Raw genomic sequence first — 20335 nt, 5'->3', positions numbered from 1 at the left:
TTGTTTTCCCTGACAATGGAACTTCATTTGAGTGTTGAGTGGTCGACTGAACTTCTCTGGAAGTTCTGAGAAACGAAATGGGTGACAAAGCTGCCGCATCGGAAGATTGGAAAACTGAAAGGATTCAAATGACACACCTGGCAAATTTCTCGAGAAGCAGTTCTTATGTCCGCAGCTTGGTACGGCAACAATTTCACCAGCAATCGGATCAGCCAGCGACTGCGTGGGAAAGACTTCGTGAGAGGCTGGCTAAAACCGGTCAAGCGGGATCCTTCGACAGTGATGAAGAAGTTCCGAAATTTGTAAAGAAGAGAGAGAGTGTTAATACTGCTAGATCAGATAGCGACGAAAACAGCGACGACGAGGATGGAAATGAGGAAGAAGAAACGTATGTGTACTTAAAAACTGCGAGCCCCGAACACAGATTTTCCATAGCGAGCGAGACTGGAAAGGATAAGCTGGAGCCACCGTCGTCAGGATCCACTCGCCGTTTATCAGCTCCTCAGGCGCCATCCAGCACAGACAAGAAGTACATCCTCGGTTCTACAGACGCTCATTCAAAAATCTTAAACCGCAGACTCTCACTTGCAGAAAATGTCATCAAAAATTACAACAAGTACATTCGGACGCCAGATGTGGATCAACCGCTGATTAAAACCGACAACGATAGCGAACGGGAGCAAGCGGGTAAGAGGCTCAGTACAGTGGCAATTTCTGAAGAGGAAACTTCGACACTTGTAGATATCAAGCTTGTGAATAATCCTGAAAGTCCTGTTTCATCGGCTTCGGGTGATTTTTTGGCTGTCCCTGTTGGGTCATCTTACACAGTACCACCAAGCCCTGCAGCTGAAAGCGAAAATTCATTCTTTGAAACTGCGACTGGTCGAAATTCTTCATGTGACGTGATTTCCGAAGAACTATCGCTCGCTCGAGGTGGTACCGATGTTACTTCGGAGGCGACAAAGAACAAGCTTACCACAGACACGCTGCCTAGATTAACGAAGACCAGCACGGCTGGCAGAAAGAAGGTTTCAGCAAAGAGCCGAGACGAGGCCATCAGAGAATTACGCAACGATTACAACAAGTTGGCCGAGAACAACGTCTTGAATCGAAGCGCTACTCGGCGAAGAAAGGAGACATTTTATAAACAGCTGCAGCGCGATCAGGAAAGGCGCGCCCGGGAATCAGAAATTTTTAACCGAGAAATGGAGGATATAACAAAAGCGCTCAAAGGAATTAACAGTCGCTTGGACGAGAGAATTAAAGTTCTAAATTGCTACGAGCCTCCGAGGGTGAACGTAAAACTTCATCGTATCTTGGAAGTCGCCTTAGCCGGCATCCCTTTATCCAAATAGAGTTTGCAAGATTGAGTGAAAAGCAAAGACGATCTGTCTCAACATGCAAAGTAACCTCCTTCTTTTGTAGAGCAAAGCAGGGGAATGCTCATTCCAGATATGAGTCTCGCAATGTGGTCGATATTATATTTTTGGAATCATTGAGATGTGCGATCCTTTATCTTAAAAAAGGAGATTTGCTATACAGTTCATGGCAATTTAAAGGTGAAAGCTCGGTTACCGAGAAGAAGCTTAGTTTCGCTACAGCAGAGTTAGTAATTCCTTCTTCTTCTGTAGGAAAACTTGTAAAATATTCACCACCAAAATGAATAGAGGTTGCACTAGAATACTGTAGCAGTCATGATCAACAATCAGCCTCGAGAGATTTCTTTTACAAAGGTGAGGAGAGATTTGACATAACAGGTATACTACGCGCAACTAGTTTACTTCAAACTAGATGTAACTCGTCTCAGTGTCGAATCTGTTGCCGGGTGTGGAGAGCACGCACACTACGTTTGGGAGCACGTATATCGTGTTTGTAGAGCAGGTATAATTCCGTTTTTTGTTTCTACGTTGATCAATTTTTTCTAGAAACAATTTACTTATTTAATTTGGAGAAATCTTTAGGAGCGCCTTTGGAAAATGCTCTGGGGTTTTTCTGCTTTACAAATGTAATGAAAACAATTTTTATCAGACTAAATATCTTTTCATATCTTTGTAGAGCAAAAAAAAAAAATTCATCATATATTAAACAGACGGGGTTCTGTGGCTTCCATTAGAAATACGCAATTCTGATTGGTTCTCCCGTTGTTATCTATTCACGCATAGAACAACACCGTTTTCGTCTCATTTACACCTGTTCTCATCACGTAAACGATAAACGAATAAAGCGCTGAAAAATATACCAATCTAAATAGCACTAGTGCGAGGCTGACGATTCACGTGACTTCAGCGTTCACTAACAGAGATTGTAGATATTACGTCAAAGAAATAGAATACCGACCACAAGCGAGAATACTTAGATTGTCCTTTCTTTATGAATTTATTCACTTTAGAGAGCGTCTTACCAAAACATAGATTTACATAAACATTCAGTCGTCGTTCGTGTGCCAACGAAAGACGTAAACGTACTCAAAACGTCCGTTTACAGAAGCGGAAAATTTATACGAGTGGATGGGTGATACACTACATGTACACGCCCTTGTTTTTTGGAAAACTCCTACGTGCAGTCCAGTTGTTAAAAAAAATATGTTAATGAAAAGCCTGACTTCAATGTTTTTCGCATACCCAATGTTGGTAATTCACTTTCAGAAGGTATATACATTTTTTTATATTTTGCAGAAGATAACTTTCTTGACAGGGTAAGATTTTGTTCAGTTTATTTCATTATTTCTGGGTTATGCAGGTGCACTGGTAGAAAAACTACAATTACGTAAGTCGAGAAAGACTGTTTCATAAAACTAAAAGTAATACATCTTCGTCACACATCAAAACAGAATAGTGATGCTTTGTCTATGAAAATAACTGTAACTCAAACTGAGTTTTTTTTGTTTTTTGTTTTTCGTTGTTTTTGTGTTAACCAGAATACAGTATTCTTGCCATTTGAGCAGCGAATGAGATTCTTAACTTTATATAATAGTTCATTGAGTGCATGATCTCTTTTCACATTTTTATAATAACTGGAACTTGTGTAAGATGCTGTTAGCACAGACGGGAAGCACTTTTGGACTGTGACCTCACAGTGTCTGTGACGTCACATCACACCGTTGTAACATGACGGTGCGTTGTCGAAGAGTTTGACGTATGACTCAAAACACTGAGTATGGATTCATCAAGAAGGTATGAAAAAATTAAAGCTGGACGACATTCAGCCGTAGTTATTTTGAAATCTGCGCCCAGCGCGGTGCGCTAAGAAAACCAAGGACGCTTTTCATTCAACCAAAAATTCTGACACTTCCCCTTGGCATACGTTTCTTTGTAAAAATTTGCAAGTTTAGGGTCCCGTATTTTCACGACCTTGCAGCGGATTCCTATAAAACTTCGCTTATTCACTAAATAGGGCATATTCGTATTCCCGGCATTGGACTGGAACTAGCGTGCAACTGAGGCTAATATACGGGGAGTCTTGTTAAATGCAAATGACGTTTATCTCTTTTTAATGACATTTCCCCGTATGAGCCTTCATTACAAGCTACAGTCCAGCAATGAGAATACGAATATGGGATCTATGGAGGTTTTTTTGTTTGTTGTTTTTACGCAATACTATCAATTCTTCGTGCTTTTCATTCTAAAAAATGAAAAGTATGAAAAATTGTTGATATTGCGTAACATCGGTAAAAAGATCCATTACCGTTCTGCTTGACTTAGTTTAAAACACGAAGTTTTTTAATTGTCAGTTCCTTAAAAAACTAGCCAGTTGGAAACAAGGCTAGAATACGATATAAATAAATGGTTAAAACAATTTCATGTTGACTGTCTCTAAGTTATGGGATATATCAAACGCGGGATGTCCTTACGTGCTCAGAGGAATTGTCATGTTGAATTTTTATACTGGGAAGCTTGCTACACGCGGAATCATTGTTGAGTGATTCCGAACAAGGTTGAATCCCGGTTTCATCATTCAAGTCCTCATCACCATGGTTACCCTCCGTATTTGTGTTGCTATTCCACGAGGGATGCTTTTCTTGAATGAAACCTGGCGGGGAGTCACTTGTCCCGATCTTTCGGAGTCTTTTCCCGCTTTGAAAATTTTGATCGCTTTGAAAGATAAAAATATCTTCTTCCTCCTTGTCCCCATCAAGCTCCTCACAAGGGTGAGCCTGCACTTCACTTCCGTTGATCAGCGGTTCGCACTCGGTCACGTGTTCCTTCATGCAACCTGTACTCAGACGACCCCTTCGTCGGTTCACCAAGGAAGCGTTATTGTCATGACACGTCGTGAAGGCACTGTGTCGTCGACCTTTAGGGCCATTTTCACTTTTACAGTCAAACACTTTAGAGTTGCTATGCACGGCTTGATTCTCGCCGTTTCTAGGTGACATATTTTTACCAATATTGTATTCCATGATGGAATAAGCTGATACAGCCCTACCCATTACAGGAACAGGTTTAACAGGTAATTTGAAATCGTCTCCTTTTTCAAACGGGGTATTTGCTTGTGGAATGGTAAATTCACTTGGTGAATTATCCTCATTTGGTGTATTTTCGCTCATTGTTTCCTGGTAATGCTGACTTTGATTGACGTTTTGATTGTCAGCTACAATATTTTCATTCTTCCTACTATGTCCATGACTTGCATTTTCTCCATGATCTACCTGTGAATTTACAAGCTTCCCGTCACGTTTTCCTCTGTTGCCGGCTTCCGCTTCATGTGGTAGCGTCACGAATTCTACAGGCTTAAACTCAGTTTCATTTCTGTCATTACTGTAATCAGTCGCGTCGTTTTCGCGTTTTCCCTTTTTCGTCGCTGGCAGACTGTGACTGTTCTCGGTCCCTTTTGTACCAGTGCGACTCTCGCTGCTGTCTTTCCGTTTCCTGTGACACTCAACGGGGACGCTTAGAGTTACTTGAGTCCCGTCAACCTTTTCTGTCGGGCTGTACACTAAACTACCATCACTCCCTAACCGTGTTCGATTCCCGTCGGTATTAGCAAGCCCATCACTACCCGCGGTTCTCAAACTCGAGCATGAACAAGTCATTCGGGAATTTATCGAACACAGGCTCTGCACACTGGCTTGATCCGACAGAAGAATTATCGGTCCTTTACTGTTCAAGGCGTTGTATAGCTCATTGTAGCCTCGCGGCAAGGCGTTTAAGCTAGACGCCGTGGACGCGCTCTTGAGGCTGAAAGACGCTGGTGACACGGCGCCGCGTCTGAGGTGTAGTGGGTAAAGCGATTTGTTTATCAGCGGGGTCCGATGGATTTCTTTCGGAGTTTCTTTAGCTGAAATTTTTCTTTTGGTTCCCATTGGCACGTGAAGTAAGGCGTTTTCATCTGGTAGCGAACCTGGATGGGAGTTAAACAAGTGAACTATATCATAAATAAGAGCCAGTATAATCCCAATTGAACGAGAAACGGTTAAAAAAAACTGATTACCCCGGTGAAATTTTACGGAAACTCGTAACAAATTGCTAATGAATTATTATTACATTTACCTCCCATTTGATCCCTTGGTATGTCAGTCACCGACGGCGCCCTAGAGGGCGGCTCGAATCGCAAGGTGATTCCCTCTGTAGATCTTTTCTTTTGGGTCCTGAAATCTGAAAACACCGAATTCAATGATCTGCTTCGGCTTACGGATCGTTTCTTAGGCCTCAGTAACCTCGACATCGAACGGAGAGACCAGAAAGAGGATTTCTTTAAACTTCCCCTGGGAGTAACCGAACAACTTATCGAGATCTCGGAGGGAAAGCTTCGTTCTGTTTGCCTCTCACTGCACAGTGACGTAAATCTGGCATGCGCTCCGTCATCGGGTGTTCCTTGTGTTCTCTGATTGTGCATGGACGTGAGAGCATGGGAGAAAGCAACTCGCCTTTTCTTGGGTGGTAAGTTGAGCCTCGCTTTGGCGTAGGTATAGAAGAGGGAAAAGTTACTTGCGACCACTGATACTGGTAACGCAATGACCAGCACCCCGCATATTGCACATGCGCTTCCCACGGTCTTTCCAATCCACGTGCGAGGATATACCTCGCCGTAACCAACCTGTAGAGTAAAGGCAAACAGCTTTTATGACTAAAGCTTGGTTGCGTCTAGGTTACCGCCATGCTGCACTCTCGTCATTGTGAAACTCTGACTGTCTCAACCATCATCTTACGTAGAAAGAATAGCTCATTTATGGTTGGCTCTTACCACCTGCATGGGCGAGCTTTGTTTGTAGAGGTAGCGAAGTTCAAAGTGTTGGTCAACTATAGGAAAGCGTGAGTATTTTAGGGGAACAAGAGGTCAGTTCTTTGACAATGGGATGAATTAAAGCGTTCGTTATTAAAACAACCGCAAGAATCAAGCAGCTGATATGACGAAGCTCTATAACAAGTCTACTCACCGTTGTCATGGTAATCACAGCCCACCACATGCTCTCGGGCACACTTTTGAAGTCACTGTCAAACTCGTGTCTTTCCAGGAAATACACAAAGCTGGCAAACACTACCATGACGAATCCCATGAATACTAGTAACAGGCACAGCTCACAGGAGCTCGCCTTAAGAGTGTTGACAAGCACTTGAAGAACGTAAGACAGTTTAAATAGCTGGAAAATACGTGCCGCTTTTAACATGACTAGCATCTCCAAGAATGGAATCTTTTCCAACGACGGGTGGAAAAAGAACACGTATAAAAGAACCAGCGGTATCAGGTCCGTCCAAGTGTAGGGGCTCTTTACGAAGGCTCGTTTATTAGGAGAAAATAAGAGCCTAAGAGCAAAGTCCATGGTGAACCATGATACGCAGATGAGGTGGGTCACTGATAAGGCAATGTATCGAGGAGCAGTTTTGTCGCTGAAGTATTCAAGCGTCGACAAAGAAAATTTGATGATGTAGGCTGTGAAAACGACAAATGACACGACTCCAACCATCTGTGAAAGAAGAAGCGATATTGTGTTGATCTACACATCTAATGTCTCCCGACAATGTCAATACATTTTTCAGTATATTGGAATTGAGAATAAAGCACTTTCATTGCAATGACTTCAAACCAATCAGAGGCAACCGTTAAATGGCTTACGTAAGCCCACTGATTTTGTTATTGCCATTTTGTAGATAAATAGCTTATCAAAAACCATTAATTTGCTCCTGTTTATAACTTTTTCTTTTTCAAAAATGAGAAAATTAATGCAAGTTCATCATTATGCCCAGGGTTGAACGCAGCCACAAATCTTACAAATTTAGTGATTTTTCCGTTTCAGTTACAAATTATAAAAAATTTTTCGATTTTTATTTCACATTACAAGATTTACACAAATTCGCTGCCTGAACTCTTTCACCACGTGACGAAATTTACAGTTATTTCCACTTACTGTTGCGCACATTATGTCATACACAATGCAGTGTTTCCCTGAAAACTCCTTATTTCAAACATGACGTCTGTTTTTCAATCAGGTAACAGTAGAAAATATACTCCTTTCAGCCAAGACTTTACCTTACCCCATCGTTCAGTATTTTCGTCCCCTGCCCCATTGTCGACAACCAATAAAGTGAGTTTTTCTTACCTTTGCCCAAAATGAAGTATAAGGTTCCTCAAGGCTCTTCCAGACCTTGGGCTGATATCGAGACCACCACGAGTGCACATCATCCACATCCTCAAAAAGACCCGAATCTTTGGACAAAAATTTGTCTTCTTGGCTCTCTTCAAATCCTGGAAGCTTGAAATTTTTGAGCTTCTCTTGTTTTTCTTTGTGTTGTTTGTAATTTTCCCAGCAGCACGTTTCAACCTTTTTAGAGGAAAGAAATAAAGGAAAGCTGGATAGGAGTAACATAGTTACGCTACAGAGAAAAAGAAAAAGAAAAACAAAGACAAACATGCTGAATACAATTCAAAGCAAAACTTAGACGAGCATGCATGCCTAATAAAGACAACAACAAAACATGAACATTAGGTTTTATACTGTTTTTGTCTGCAGCAGCCGCTTCTGATATATCACAACAATCGACCATGCTAGCTTGCTTACCTATTGAATTTAGCTAATAATTGAAATGTTCGGATAATTGCACGGAAAAGTCGAAATGGACAAAATATAGTAATTTATTTCATATGTTATACTGACATTCTGTCAGACCACTTAGCTTAAGACAAGGCGGATTTTTGGACATATTGGATATCACTAGAAACCCGCATTTCAATGATAAAACTGCTCATCCATTTCATATCATAGATGGAAGTTACGAAACGGTCCGAAACCCTCCACGAAACATGAACAAAAATCTGAGTCCCAAAACCCCCAAACCTCAAGATAAGTAAAGTATTTAATTCTGATGTTTTACGCAAGACGGAATTAACATTCTGGTGACTTGCTGATCACAGACAATACACTGAAGAGGGTTTGAGATCGATGGAGCTACAGAATGCCAATCAGTGTGTTTTTCACAAAGTATTAACCTAAGCCCGCTCATAAAAAAACAACCTTGGATATTTTAATTTCCAGATCCCCTATTCAATTTAATTTTTTCGTACGTTTTACATTAAAAGGGACGTTTGCATATTCATTCGCTAACTGTAAATTAAAACCATGCCACTTTAACTTTTAACGCTTTTTTTGTCGTACAAAACCACAATAGTTCCTTTGATCTTAAAATGTGGGTTCGTTGCTCGTTTTGCCTATGACACTTGCCACTTTTCTTTCGAAGAACGTGATTTCACTATAGAGATATAGAACAAAGATGAATGGACAATACTTTTTCTGAAGGCCGCGGGCGATATAGCAATATATTAAGGAAAAAACTCATTTCGGTTCAATATAACTTCGCTGCCATTAATTTATAATCCCGAAAGAAACAATTGTACATGACAGGTCCCCGAGCATTTGACGTCACTCCGAACAGCTGCTTTCAACCGAGTGACCAAATATTATGAAACAACGAAGCGGCTAGAATATGATTTGTAAGTAGCAGCAAAATTGTACAGTGTATGATATTGGATTGGATAATTGCACTATGTCTTTAACAACAAGCCATGAAACAATTGTCCTTCACTGTTTTCATGGGCCGCACACAAAATGCTTATAGGCCACGTTCGATCTATCAATATACTGACATTGTTCCGAGGCTTTCGGGACAAACGTCTATTTGGAGGTGTTTTGGGAATTGAGGGACAAAAGAACCTTAGAATTTGCAATTTCGACTTGAAAGCCTCAGAGCCATGTTAGAATTTTGATATATCGAACGGAGCCTATTCATCATGAACTTGTGACAAAACTTGGTTTCTTGTATTGACAAAAAGAGCGAAGTTGATGTAGGGGTGACCTCACAAAATTTTGAGGATGAGAACAAAACCTCTTCGTCGCGATACTGAAAGAGGCAGTTGGACACTTAAGGAAGGAGGAAGGACACTTAAACACGTACTCCGTAGTAAGTTCAGTTATCAACTGATAACTACACTATATACAACTTGTGAGCACGCTTAACACATTTGGTAATTTAAAGCTATTAGCAAGAGTTAAGAAATATCTTCAATTGTTACACTGCACAACAGTGCAGTTGCTGAACGCGCCTCACTCTCGATTTGCTATCTGAAAACGCGACTCCCAGAGAATTCCAATTGTCTACAAATACTGGAAAGCGCCAGATGAGTACTGTTCAAACAAGTAGCGGATCGAGAAGAAGGGGAAGGGTTGAAGTTCATTTCAAGGAAAAGTCTGTTTGTTGTACTTGAAACCGTATGATCTACCATTTTGTCTTGTTGAGTTAAGGTGTTTATTTCGGAAAGCCATTTAGGGAGGTCTTTGTCATACATTTCTGTTCGTGATGCTTTTAATTTATTTAAATAAGGACTGGTATCAACTGTCATCCGAGACTATATTAGTCAACTTGGTCGGACCCCTTCTTAAGTGAGGAGCTTGATCTATATAGCTTGGACTTTTTTCGTGCGTTAATTGATTTTTCTAATTCATTCTTATTTTTCTGTAGGCCAAAAAGGGAAACTGTTTTACCTTTGCATATTAAGCTTATTCAAAGTATTCTAGTGACGAGCGTTTGTGAAACCTGACATATCCGTTGGTGCAGGGTCGATCTGTTTTAAATTGCAATTAATTTCTCTAACGACGAGGAAGTTCTTCGAAATCTTTTGCAAAGTAATTATATCTCATTTGCAGAGAATGGTTCAAAACTGTTAAGAGTTACTGTTACACGCATTTCATAACTCAAATGAAATAAAATAAAATGAAACAAAACAAAACAAAACAAAATAAAATAAAATAGATAAACGCACTGACTTTATTCTTGAGCGCTTGTTGAATTAGTTAGTTTCCATTAGTTGTCATTCGATCTCAACACATCGATGTTGCAAATCACACTTTGATGTCCATAAACTAAGGATATTTCTCAAACTTAATGAGCGAAAACAATCCTGAATTTGATCTCTTTTGGACGCGGATTGTTATAAGCCTTGTGTAAGCTTTTCTCATAACGGGAAGTATTATCTTATCTCGACCTGTCGGTGAATTTAGTAAACAAACCTAATGTTTAGCCCACTGTAACCTTAATTTGCATTTAGAATGACAGGTTAATTCGAAGAGAGTCTTGAGTTATACGTCTAGACCCGATAATTGCTGTCAATTTTTGTTGTTGTTCATCTTTTATGAAACCTATATACTTCCCAAATTTGGTTATAAAAATATTACGTGCATTATGTGTAGGATTTTTTGTTTCCGTCGCTGAGCGAATGGAAGATGAGAAAAACGTTAATATACACCTGCTTCAAAGCGTTGGAGTATCTCGCTTAAAAATTAAAATTGTTTATGAATATCGATTTTAGCAATAGAATACATGAATTTGACACGCAATCGCGTTTTGAACCATTGTGAGAATAAAACTAACAAACGGAAAATACATTTAACTTTAATAATACACTCTTGAAGATGTGGCCAGAAGAGAAAAAACGGAAAAAGAAAGCAGCCAGCAGGGGATTTAAAATTAAGACCATTAGATGATGACTCCTGCAGCTCATTTGAAAGTCAATTTTGACAACATTTTTATTAATATCTTTGGTAGGAAAAGAAAACCATGAATAATTGTCCTCTCTGTAGGAAGGCTGTTCTATGCCTAGTAGACAATGGCTACTCGATGTTGCTGAATAGATCATAATATCTTAATACTCTATTCTTTCATAAGTAAGTGCGATTTCTGAAAACTATTGTGCTTAACGCAATGTTAATTTACAAGAACCGTTCTTGAATTTTGTGCAAAGCTTTTAAAACCAAATGAAGACATTTCGAAAGCAGCGCTATGTCGAAGAAAATAGCAAGCAAGGCAGTCTTCTCTTGGTGTCTTTAAAAAAACATGCTGAGTATAATTTGTTAGTTTTCCACGTTGATGTGTCATTGAAAGCTCGGTTTCACCAATATGCTGTCGCCGCGGCAACAAATTAAAATATCTAACAATTTGTCCATTTATAAGGATAAACTAAAATATATTAGCATTTGTCCATCTCTAAGGATAAACTAAACATATTAGCATTTGCCCATTTATGACGATAAAATAATACAGAGTGTTAAGACGGCTAAATGCTTTGCCAAACCCATTTTCTTCCAATAAATTTTTGTCTGGCGTGCGTTAAATATTTAGATCTCGATTAAAGTTTGCTTAATCGCTACCAACCGCTGTGAAATAAGCGAAAAGACGCCCTTTATCCATCATGCTTAGACTTTAGAGGTCGCCATGTTTTCAGCAATGCTTTTGAAATATAGTTATCCACAGCTGTGGCTATAGAGTCAGTCGAACCTATAGACTGGATGAGTTGTGTTCATTTCATTGGGGCAAATCGATTTATCGACTCTTTAGGGAGTAAACATTTTATGTAAATTGAAATTCTAGTTTCATAATATAGTGTAGCACGAACGACAATTCTAGAATCGACTAAAGAAAGAAAATTAAACAGAGCAATATGAGTTTACATGTTCAAACCGTCGATGTCATGAAATTGCAGGTGAAAAAATGAATAATACACAAACTCATCATTATTGGCCTTCATCGAGTCTCTACTGCCTAGCCTTTATCTACTTTGTAAGATTTAGATGATATAGAATTATCCTTCTCGAGCTCTCGAAAATCTTCTTCGCTTCAGCTGTGTGTATTTACCTTTTGTGATTTAGCGGACCTGTTTATCAGTCTCTCGTTATCAGGCATAGTTACTCAGAGCAAAAAATCTAAGGGAAATTTTCTACCTGTTGTTCGTCGATACCCCAGAAGCCGAGTTCTTCCTCAAACAGCGGGCCACAGACGTCTGAAGGGCAGTGAAGTTTTCCTGTGCGGTAAAAGTTCAAGATCTGCGAAAAAACGCCTGGGTGTCTGTCGAAGAAGTACTCCTGTTTAGAGGCATCGTACTCCGGTGTCCGGGCTACGGTTGTGTGATGTTCTCCAAGATAAGAGAGTCGAGTATCGGGAATGGTTTTTAATGTACTTAGAAAGGTTTCATGCCGAACTCCACCAACGTTTATCACAACTCGATTGGAACGCTTCTTACTTCTGCCAGAAGAAGGCATTGTCAGCTCAGTCAGATCGCCTTCTGTGGAGAAAAGAAATCTTAATATTAAGCAAAGATGATGTGTTTGAACTGAAACTAACGTTTTTACACTAAGCTTTTTCTTCGGTCCTTTTCATTCCACCGACGCCGTTTCAGAGTCAATTAAATTCCGCTACTTACCTGGTCTTAGTATATTTTTAGATGATTTCAGCGCGAAGAACAACGCTTTTAGCTTTTCTGCGTCACCATTACACTTAGCGCTCTCAACGTTGGTAGCTTCGAACGCTTTCGAAAGTTTAAATTATTCTTTTTTACAAGCTGTATTCGTTGAAATGATTAAGAAGTTCGCTTAGGTCAGTGACCAATCACGCCGGGTCTTATGACGTTGTTAGATGACGGTGATATTTCAAAATTATGACACTGACAATCAGATTCGCTTGACCCGATCACTTTCCGCTTTTAGCGGCAAACCTGTCGCCGCCGGCGATGACTGTCGCAAATATTTTATTGCTTATGTCAAGCATAGTAATCCGGTCCAGCTTTCACTGCATGATTGCTTTTTAATCAGTTTTTCAAACAGTTTTAGGGAGAGGTTTTGATAAAATTTAATATACAAATTGAAACATGTACATGTTTGCCCCCGCGTAAAGGGCAATATAGCTATCGCCATAATAGTTTGAGTGTATTTTTAAGGTAATTGAGCGTGTCAGTTAACCTGTGCCAATGTCACGTCTAAGCAAGCCTCTCAACTTCCTTAAATGTATGACTGAATAATAACTCTAACGACTCTTAAGGTTCACCCTCAACAGCAACAACAACAACAATAATAATAATAACAACAACAACAACCACAACAGCCACAGTAGCAACAACAACAGCAACAAATCATCAACGAAACAATGCAGTGGTTAATGTTGAATTTCATCGATCAGAGACGCATCGAGAAGGTGGGAATAATGTTTGATAAAAGTGTGCCAATTCGAAAATGAGGCTAATTTTAACCTTCAAATTACAGAAGCAGAGTGATGCCTTCCTTACAGTACAGGGCTTGGGAGTGGTTTGATGATTCCCTTAAATGAACACTGTCACGACCATTTTGTTTTTTTTGTTGTTGTTATCAAAACAGTGGTTACTGTTCGAGTACTGCTACTCATAAACAACGTGCACACCTAGGAAACAGTCAAGAAAGGAGAGCAAATTGTCTTCAGTTTGAGTAGATTTACTGAGACACAATGGCAGAGTTTTGCACTCAAGAACTCTTGTTTTTGAGTAACTGATGATGATGGCACTACCTAGTTCTACCAATATGCCAGTTTTAAACAAAACTTCAACAATCTTTCCAGCTTTCCACGTGTAAATGTGCGTTGCAGTGGATTCTGAATTTTCGAAGTATGCCTATCATAGTAGCGCCTCTTTAATTGTACTGTGAAAAAAGAATACACAGGACTTTATATTGTGTATGTTAGATTAAGAGTTTACTCGTTACATTGAAATTATCAAGACCGCTGACGTGTCATTGGTTGATAACATGCGCGACATATACGAGATAATTCAATGTAACGCCTCTATGCCCAGGTCCCTGATCCGATAATGACATCACAGAACTGTGCTTTCATTTCGTACTTTCTGGTAATCTGTTTATGCTTTTCAAATCCGACCCACGCCGATGCAATATTGAAAACATGTTCAATATACAAATTTGTGGCATATATTGAGTTATTTCGTCAGTAATAAGATGTTTAATGTGCTACTGTTGATGTAGGTAGAATTTCAAAAATGCTTCAAGCTCCATATTGAAATCAGATACAGTTTCGCAGATTTTCTTTACAAATGCTATCCGTCAAGTCATCACCACCCCCAAGAGTATTAAATATATTAACGTGAAAGAAGTATTGCAAAACAAAACCGTAATAAGGTTTGGGTCATTGACCTAAGATTTAGGTGTAGAAAATGTCTAATATCATCTTGAAAAAGGTCGGCGAGATCACAAAGTAAATTTCACTTAGTTTTGATACGAAAACGTTTTCTTGCAGCTCTTCATACAACAAAGAACCAACGTCGTTTAGAATATTTTATTTATTCCCCATCGTGCCCGTTATTGAGTCTTGAGTTCAGTTTAGTCAGATGTTCTATGGCTGGGATACTCTTGAGTGTAGAGAAACTGATTACAGATACTGAGGAAAACTCGAGTTTTATATTATTAGTGTCCGTTGTATATTTAATCTACAGAAACTTTACGCAAATCTACCGGAAAAACATGGCATATACTTCCTGAAAATGATTGATTTTTATCCTGTAAACATTTCAATACGAATGAAATATTGCTTGTCGTGTTACTCAAAGTTCTCTTGAGGGGCTACTCAAATCTCGAACAATCAAAACACTACCTTAATCAATCGGATTGTTTTTTTGCATGTTGTAAAGCTGTAATTATTTTGTGTTTTTCCTTTTTATACTTTTGTGACCAAGGTATAATATTTCGCGTGTTGCTGCAGTTGGAACATTGAGCATTTAGCTGACTAGAATAAAACATTTAAGATTGACCTAACGAACGCAGAAGATCTTTAAATCAGCTTATTTTATCGGCTGACATGATGCGGTGATTGTTTCCTTTGAAGATTGAGCCTGTTCAGCCGTCTGTCTGTAAATTTGTTTTGGCAGGAAAGGACGTTCCTTCGTAAAATATCGTATGAAATCATCAAAATCTTACCTTAATAAACGAGACATACCACGTAGAAAGCGATTAACATTGTCTTCATCAAGCCATCTAACATCTTCTCTGTGCATTGGTTTCCAATCGAACAAGATGTGCGATGATCGTACCAAGTTAGCTTGAACTTGAATGTAATTAGACTGTTTTCTTCAAAGAGCCGAAACACGTCCTCCAATAATTCAAAATTCAATTCCCTCGAAGCCACAATGCTTCTGGTTTTATCATGTTGAAAGCGCTCGTGATTCCGATTGCATAAGTCTGACATCTGGAGAGTAACAAGTGGGAAGAAAGCCTCTTATGTCTACCGGATTTAGCGAAGTGAGTCGCCGGATCTCATTAACGATTTGAGCTTTTTTTTACCCCTCGGAGCTAACAATAACGACTTATATGGGAGACTTTTGTCAAGCTGCATAATAACAAAATTTCATGAATGGTAGTCCAGAAGGAGAATTCAGGTATTTGAAAACGGAAACTGAAAAAAAAAAAAATATATTAATGGGTATGGTACAGACTTTCTTTCATATTTTTAGCTAATTTTCGTACCGTTTAAAGTTTTCTCGCTAGAAGTTTAGTGAACAGATGATGCGAACGATCAAAAAAGTGATCTTACATTTATTTATGGTTTGGTGTTAGAAGAGGAAGTTATCTTTTCGAGACGATAATACTTCCTATGTTTTGAACAGAGCTGTGAGGATGGAGGCAGTTTTGCTTTTGTACAAAGTTTCGGCTGGGTCTATTTATGCTGCGATTTTCGAAATATAGTGTCGCTGTCCCGTAATCGTTTTGGTTATTACGCTTGTCTTGCGTAGCCAGACGTTTATTTATTTGAAGGGATATTTGATTAAATTTCCGTGAAATTTTAATAAATGAGCTCTCTCGAGCGCTCCATTAATGATGTGAAAGAAACTACGGAAGGAAAGTCCTTTAAAACGTATCGCGCTATTATAATCAAGAAAGCCAGAGAAGGGTTCCGGTGAACCTTTGGCATTTAAGAAGACTTCGCAGTTATAATCTAAACGAAAACATATTGATGTCTCTATGGAAACAAGCTATTATTTGAATTAACCGGAGGAGAGCGCGCCATCTTGTTGAACATAGCAAAAAGTACATTATCATTTGACAAAACCTGCTGCAGATTAATCCTTGAAATATCTTCTCTATCTTGGCATATATTTAATGTTTTCTTTAGCTACTTTAGATCAACCAAAGTCGAACTTTTTCCCTTTTTTTTTTATTCGTATATTCAGTTTCGCTCATTTTTCTGTTGTCGGTGATGATATAAAGTCACTCAAAACAGTCTTGCATGAGATATGAACAAGGGGCGCGTAAAAAATGTAATGAAAAACTCTGCGTTGTTAGTAGGAAGAAAACCAGAGCTGTCTCGAAAATGCTCGCCACAAATTACGATATTTTGCTCAACCTTGTTCAAAGGTTGTTTTCTTAGCCGCTTACATTTGAACTACAAACAACTCTGAACACAACGTGAAAACGAATCAAACCAAATAGCGACAATATGGTCACAGAAAATTTGCCAGAAACGATTTCCATCATTCCAAAAACAAGATAAGATTAAAAAAGAGAGACACGCAATTCTCAACCAGATGTCTGACTGAAATTTGAAATGAAAAATAATTCTGAATTGAGCGACAAAAATAAGTCCGAACTGCACGACAGCTTACGTGATCAACTGAGGGAAAAGAACTCCAGCTGGAAAACAGAATGCTGAACTCGACGACAAGAATAATTCTGTACTTGTTTATAAACGTTCTAGATTGTGGTGCCATCTTGAGCTGCTGATGTAGTTCAGACCGCAAGGCAAATAAGTTTTCCTGAAAGTTTCCTACTTCAGAAAACAGCTCAAAATCTGTGTTGCAGATGTAGAGTTCTGAAATTTAATTTTGAAGTACGATCATCCGGACCTCATTAAAACTACACTAGTGCCCAGTCTTCTCTAAGTACTCGTTATTCATTTTGCCTAGTGAAGTATTTGCAGTAAATAATAGGAGACTTTTTTTTAAGGATTAGTATTCGTATAAACGGAACAATACTATATTAAGCGATGTTGCAATGATTGTTGCATATACTACCAATGATAGGGTTAAATCCCCAATCATTGGCAAACAAGTTTTTAAGACAAAAAAAGATTCTTTCTGATGGGTTCAGAGCCACCTTTCATTTTCCTGAATTTAAGGCTGCTCTGAGCCTCTCGACCGAATTACACGTAACCTTCTGATGTGCGGCCAATGTAATTAAATAAGAGCTGATTTTCAGTGTCTTGGTGCAGAGTCAGTTGCGGAGGGCTATTTCTTTCAGCAACATTTAACAGGGAGCTGCTGATTAAAGAACGATTAAACAACAACGTGCACAGTGAGGATCGAGTTGAAATTTACAGGTTATTATTCACAACTCCAATCCGACTGTCCAATCATTGGAAGACAATTAAGGTTAATATCTAATGCCTTGAACGAAGGTGGCGGGAAAGTACGAAGAAATACAGAAATAAGAACTCGTGAACGCGTTAGCCTAAGTGACAAACGGCTACAGGGATAAAATGATCTGCTTTTAGGGCCTGTTGATATATACATGTTACGACCTTTTGTTAAAATATGGATCACAATCATTAATCGTCATGAGCTTAGATATTTATTATTCAAGTTGCTTCGTTGAGTATCCTCTTGATCCAAAGTTGCATATTGTTTGAGTCCCGTCCACGAAGATTCTTGATATTTTCAACATCTGAGGTGTTCGTCTCAGCATCACTGGTTGTTATACGTTAGTAGTCATAGTTTTGTCTGTGTTTTCGTAGTTTGGACTCATATTTGACTCATTGGTTATCTCGTGAGAACTAGCATAAACTTTGCTAATTTGGTTAGCTTTCAAGCTAAAGAATTCGTGGACCGAACTGTTCCGAATACTTTTCGTCATCGAAGATCAAACTGTCGCAATTCTCATGCCCAGTTTCCTCGCTCTACGCTAGGAACACCTGGTACTATAACTCCTGATTTGGCGATTTGCATTTGTAGACTGGTGCCTGAGCAATAATTTTCTTTGAAATCGAACACGTTTCTACATTAGAGTAAAGATATAAAATGCAAAATTTATACTCTCTGGATAAAAATATAAATAGATTTTATTGTCCGGTAATGTGCAGCGCTTTTTTTTGGCTCTTGATAAGCATGGTTGTGATTAATTTACTATGCAATCATTAACTCGGCGACAAAATATTGACTCTTTCGGAGACCGACCAAACTGGAGAAAGAAATGTCGAGCGTTAACACCATGCACGCCTTTCAATCAGTATTCCTCTGTTATTTCATTTCCCTGGACAGCGAGACTTAAGCAACTGCATGCTGCGCTCATTTCACAGCCAGATAAGCGTATTCACAAACCCGGACTAGAATGAAAAGGTAAAGTGTCTTGCTGCTTAGTAAATTAGCATACATGTGTCACTAAGTTAAGGAGTAAAATAATTAACTCCGCATTTGAAACCCACCTTATAGTGCTCCTTACCTCATTCGAACACTGCTTCTCTGGTTCTGAATTTGGTTTAGGCCTAAATGTGCATTTTTTTTCTTATGAAGCGTTAACGCGAAGGATTAATCGACTCATTAAAAACGCAGGAAGACAAACAATACAAGCAGGTGCAACTTTGACGTATGTTACATGACGCAGAGACTGTTTTGACACAGATCGATCTACTCAAAGCTGATGCATTATTTGTAAATATGGCGGCCTGCTGCTTAAAAACACTAAAGAGCTAAATACAAACTTAACTGTGACATCGCAGTTGAATTGATGGTCGAAAAATAATACTATTCACAGAAGTATGATTATGCTATAGATCAGTCTTGTCGCCATTTTGAATACTGAAAAAACTTCGCAAAGTGGCATTACAAAAACAGGACACGATGGTTTTTCTCTTTTCCATGGAGATATTCAGCATGCAAATGCTTCAGTATCAGGTCGTTACGTTCAAAGGCTTCCTTTTGACAAGTTGTTATTAACAAGTCGTTTGCAATATTCAAGAAAAGAGAAAATACGATAATTGGCGGTCATTGACGTAAGCTGTTTGACCCGTGTTTCGTTTTCTCCACCAGCTGTATGTTCATAAACCCTCCCTGACTTCAGTCATAGCCCCCCCCCCCCCCCCCCCGCAACGTCCCTTTAGCGATAGCCCACCCTTTGGTAATTAGCCCCGGTGTGGCCTCACCATATCAAGCCCATCGGTCTAGCCCCCGTCATTATTATTATTAAGCCAATCGGTGTAATTTAACAATTACATTATGAGCTCCAGATTTCTATGAGGTGGTAGTCGGCCAAATCAACTATCACCTCGTAGAAATCCAGAGCGATTAATCTAATTGTTTTAGTAGAATTTTAACTGAATTAAACGCAAAAAACGGTTTCTAATAATTTCTTTACGTGTTATTAAACTTCACGAATTGCACGGACTGAATTTTGTCATTGGAAACTCAGTTGCAATCGTTTTACGTGCGCACAACTTTGTTTTCAATCATTTCAAGTTTTTTAAAGTCAGAAACCGTTTATGCTCTTCTCAGGTTAGTCTCAAGAATTTTAATTTTCCAGTTGCAACAAAATGTTCCTCCAAAACTTCAGAAAAATGTAAAAGCGTCGACATTTCGTTGACGACTGTTAGCCACTGCATTCTAATGGCTGATAGTATACGAGTAGCTCAGCCAATCAGAGTGCAGCATTTGCATTAGTATACTAGTAGAATTCTACTAATGCTATATAGATAGCCCCCGCCATTACCTCACTTCCCTTTCTAGAGACCAAGGAGGCATAATCCATTAAAAACAATTTTCGCGTCATGGGACGAACGCAAAGCTGAGGAATATCCTTCCCTATTGAAAGGTTGTGTGATTGTCTTGAACGTTTTCAACGGATAAGAAAGATTTACCCAACATTCCTGGAACCCAAAGTTGCTTTGACATTTGAAAGCTTATAACGGCACGGTCAACGACGTGTAAAAGAATTTATAAACGCTATTGAATGCAATAATCTTTAAACAACATATGATGTGTGCGAATGTTTGTCATTGGACCCTTTTATTTGCCTTCACTCTATGGAAACTCTTCACATCTGGAAACAAGTAAT

General features: G+C 39.0%; 1 protein-coding gene across 2 annotated transcripts; it reads right to left on the bottom strand.

Moving 5' to 3' along the window:
• Positions 1 to 2073: 2073 nt before the first annotated feature.
• On the bottom strand, positions 2074 to 19355 carry LOC145483925 (uncharacterized). 2 transcript variants are annotated; one of them, XM_081462491.1, is made up of 6 exons: positions 12685 to 19355; positions 12206 to 12546; positions 7538 to 7759; positions 6377 to 6904; positions 5490 to 6036; positions 2074 to 5340 (listed from the first exon to the last, which is right to left on the bottom strand). In XM_081462491.1, the coding sequence occupies exons 2-6, from the start codon at positions 12521 to 12523 to the stop codon at positions 3830 to 3832; spliced, it is 3126 nt and encodes a 1041-aa protein (XP_081318617.1). In that variant the 5' UTR covers positions 12524 to 12546; positions 12685 to 19355; the 3' UTR covers positions 2074 to 3829. The 2 variants fall into 2 exon arrangements, with proteins under 2 accessions (XP_081318617.1, XP_081318618.1); XM_081462492.1 differs by having other exon boundaries at positions 18728 to 19355.
• Positions 19356 to 20335: the final 980 nt, after the last annotated feature.

Source organism: Orbicella franksi, chromosome 4 (assembly GCF_964199315.1).
Source record: "Orbicella franksi chromosome 4, jaOrbFran1.1, whole genome shotgun sequence".
In the NCBI taxonomy this organism is placed as follows: Eukaryota; Metazoa; Cnidaria; class Anthozoa; order Scleractinia; family Merulinidae; genus Orbicella; species Orbicella franksi.
The sequence above is the reverse complement of the archived record's forward strand: the minus strand, read 5'-3'. Positions and strand labels throughout refer to the sequence as shown.